The 2,629-nt window shown below is 47.2% G+C and overlaps 1 protein-coding gene across 1 annotated transcript in view; it reads right to left on the reverse strand.

Moving 5' to 3' along the window:
- LOC103212924 (zinc finger protein 541-like) overlaps window positions 1-2,629 on the reverse strand; it is a 62,413-nt gene continuing 59,784 nt past the window's right edge. The window contains 3 exon segments of the mRNA XM_007958845.1: window positions 1-178; window positions 309-484; window positions 663-806. Coding sequence (XP_007957036.1) covers window positions 1-178; window positions 309-484; window positions 663-806 — 498 coding nt within the window.

A 2,629-nucleotide genomic window follows, 5' to 3' on the forward strand; every position in this document is an offset into this window, starting at 1 on the left:
TCAGCACTCCAGAGGGCTGATGTCAGCCCCCATCTCTTCCTCTTCCTCCTCCTCCTCTTCGTCCTCCTTCAGCTGGAAGGACTTCTCCGCCCACTTCTCCTTGACCATGGGCTCCATGTGGTCCTGGAGCTGGTGCCGCTTCATGTGGGCGTTCCGACTCTTGATCTTGTCGAACACCCTACAAGTTACCAGTGGGGTCAGTGTCAGCGTGGAACAGGGAGTCTCTCAGGGACCCCAGAAGGGCAGTGACTGACTTGGGGCTGAGGCTGGGGTCAGTGTGAGCACCGCACAGGAGCAGGGCCGAGTACCTCTCACACTCTGTGCATGGGTAGACACCCTGGCTCTCCATGCTCCCTGGCGGCTCAGGTGTCCTCTTGGGGCCTATGTTGGGGCTGGAGGTGAGGATGGACTCCGTACTGTAACTCTTGGTCTTTAACTCGGGAGTTAGACGGTGGCTGGGTCTCTCCCGAGGGCTGCAAGTGGCCTGTAGAGAGGGTGAAGGCAACATGAAGGTGCTGACCTCCCCTCTCCTGAGGGACAGGGGGATCAGAGGACACAAATGTCCACTGCAGGCAAGCCCTCCTGCAGGAACACATGTCCCAGCCCTCCAACCTGGATCCTCAGCAGATCTGGGCTCCAGACACCACCCCCATAGCCACTACCTTCTCTTCTGTCTTCTCTACCTCCTCCTCTGGCTCCCTCTTGACCCTCTTGTCTAGCCCTGGAGCTCGGCCACAGTCAAACTTGATCCTCCTTTTCCAGATGTAATAATACTCCACACACTGGGCAACCGTCTTTGTCTGGATCTATGAAAAGAAGTACAAAGCTAGCTGGGATGATGCCTCATCAGCAGCCACGGGGGCTCAGCCCCCTACCCCACTGGGCCAGTGCCACTCTTTGAAAACCCTTCCTTGGATGTCTCTCCACTGGTATTTGGTGTCCCCTCCTCCCACGCCTGCTACAAGGGGCCAAGAATCTAATGTCCCCTTGATGGTAAAGTACTGGCAGGAAAAGTAGTCAATGTTGGTCAGAGGGGGACATCTGAGTGTGCAGTTTGATCCCAGGGCATTCTGACCCCACCATGTGTTCTTCCCTCCCCTAAGAAGGGACCCCACCACCAACAACTTCTGTAAAATAACAGTAAAAGGAACATGGATAGGCTAACCACACTGGAAGGAAGAAAATTTCTCAGGATGCCCAGTGGGCTACTGAGCTCACTCCAAATTATACTTTCTTGATGCAAAGTTTTCACCTTTAATAAATTATAACTAAGATGTGTGTATTCACAAACTAGGAGTGGAGATGAGACATTCTCCACCCAACTAAAAAATATCACTTAAAAAAAAAAAAAAAAGTCGGACTTCTACTTCCAGCCAAGATGGGGCAACAGGAACCAGATTTACCCTCCAATTCAAAACAACAAAGAAAAAAAAAGCCATGAAAACAATGGCTGGCAAGATAAGATGGTGGGCATCAGGCAAGAACAGACAGTGACAGACAGGAAACCCAGGCAGTAAGCTCCCTGCTGCCCCTGCTCACTGCCTGGAGAGAGTTTCCAGTCGGGCCCAGGGCAGGGAGTCCATGAGGAGTCCAGCAGACTCTCTGAGCTGAGACAAAGCAGTGAGCCTGAGGAGACCATGCGGCTCAAGTCCACAGGACAAAATACTGGAGAAAAGTAAGATGCACAGAGGGAAAAGCATTGCACACAGGGCCAGGAAGAGTGCCTGCTCCCACCGACCAGTGTAGAAAACCCTGTAATTCACAGGGCATTGGGCAGACTACTCAGAAGGGTCCTGCCTTGCTGTGAGCAGTAATTACTTTATAAGAAAAAGCAGCTCTGATATGATCTAAAGTATCTTAAAAGCAATGCCCTAAAGGATCAAAGTGCTGTAAAGTAACTATGTCCCAGAAAAAAAGCTCAAAAATTAAAAAATAATCCACAGCAAGCTAAAATTCACAATGTCTAGCATCTAGTGAAAAATTCCTAGACATGCAAAGAAGCAAGAAAATATGACACCTAATGAAGAGATAGGCAGCCAATCAAAAGCAACCCAGAACTGACAAAGATGTTAGGATTGGCAGGGAAGGACATTAGTGTTATTAAAACTGTACACCATACGCTCAAAAAGGTAAGTAAAGACATGGAAAACATAAAAAGACCCATCTAGAGATGAAAATGACAGTGTCTGGGATAAAAAAATACACTAGATGGGATTAATAGAAGATTAGACATTACAGAACAAAGACTAGGGAACTTGGAAGACACGGCCATGGAAACTATCCAAAATAAAACAGAGAAAAAAGAACCTATTTAAAAAAAAAAAAATCATCAAGCAGTGGTACGACCTTGAGAAGCATAATGTATGTGTAATTGGAGTCCTGAAAAGAGAAGAAAGTGAAAGAAGAAATATATGAAGAAATAATGATCAAATTTTTCAAAATTTAATGAAAACGATAAATCCACAGATTCAAGAAGCTCAACAATGCTCCCAAGCATAGTAAATATGAAGAAAGCTACACAAAAGCATTGTTGTTGTTGTTGTTATATGCCGTCGAGTCAAACGTGACTCATAGCGACCCCTCCTTGGGTTTCCGAGGCAGTATCACTACGGAAGTAGGATTGCCATCA

This window comes from Orycteropus afer, unplaced genomic scaffold (genome assembly GCF_000298275.1).
Source record: "Orycteropus afer afer isolate SDZICR_OR568_19922 unplaced genomic scaffold, OryAfe1.0 scaffold01161, whole genome shotgun sequence".
Taxonomy (NCBI): domain Eukaryota; kingdom Metazoa; phylum Chordata; class Mammalia; order Tubulidentata; family Orycteropodidae; genus Orycteropus; species Orycteropus afer.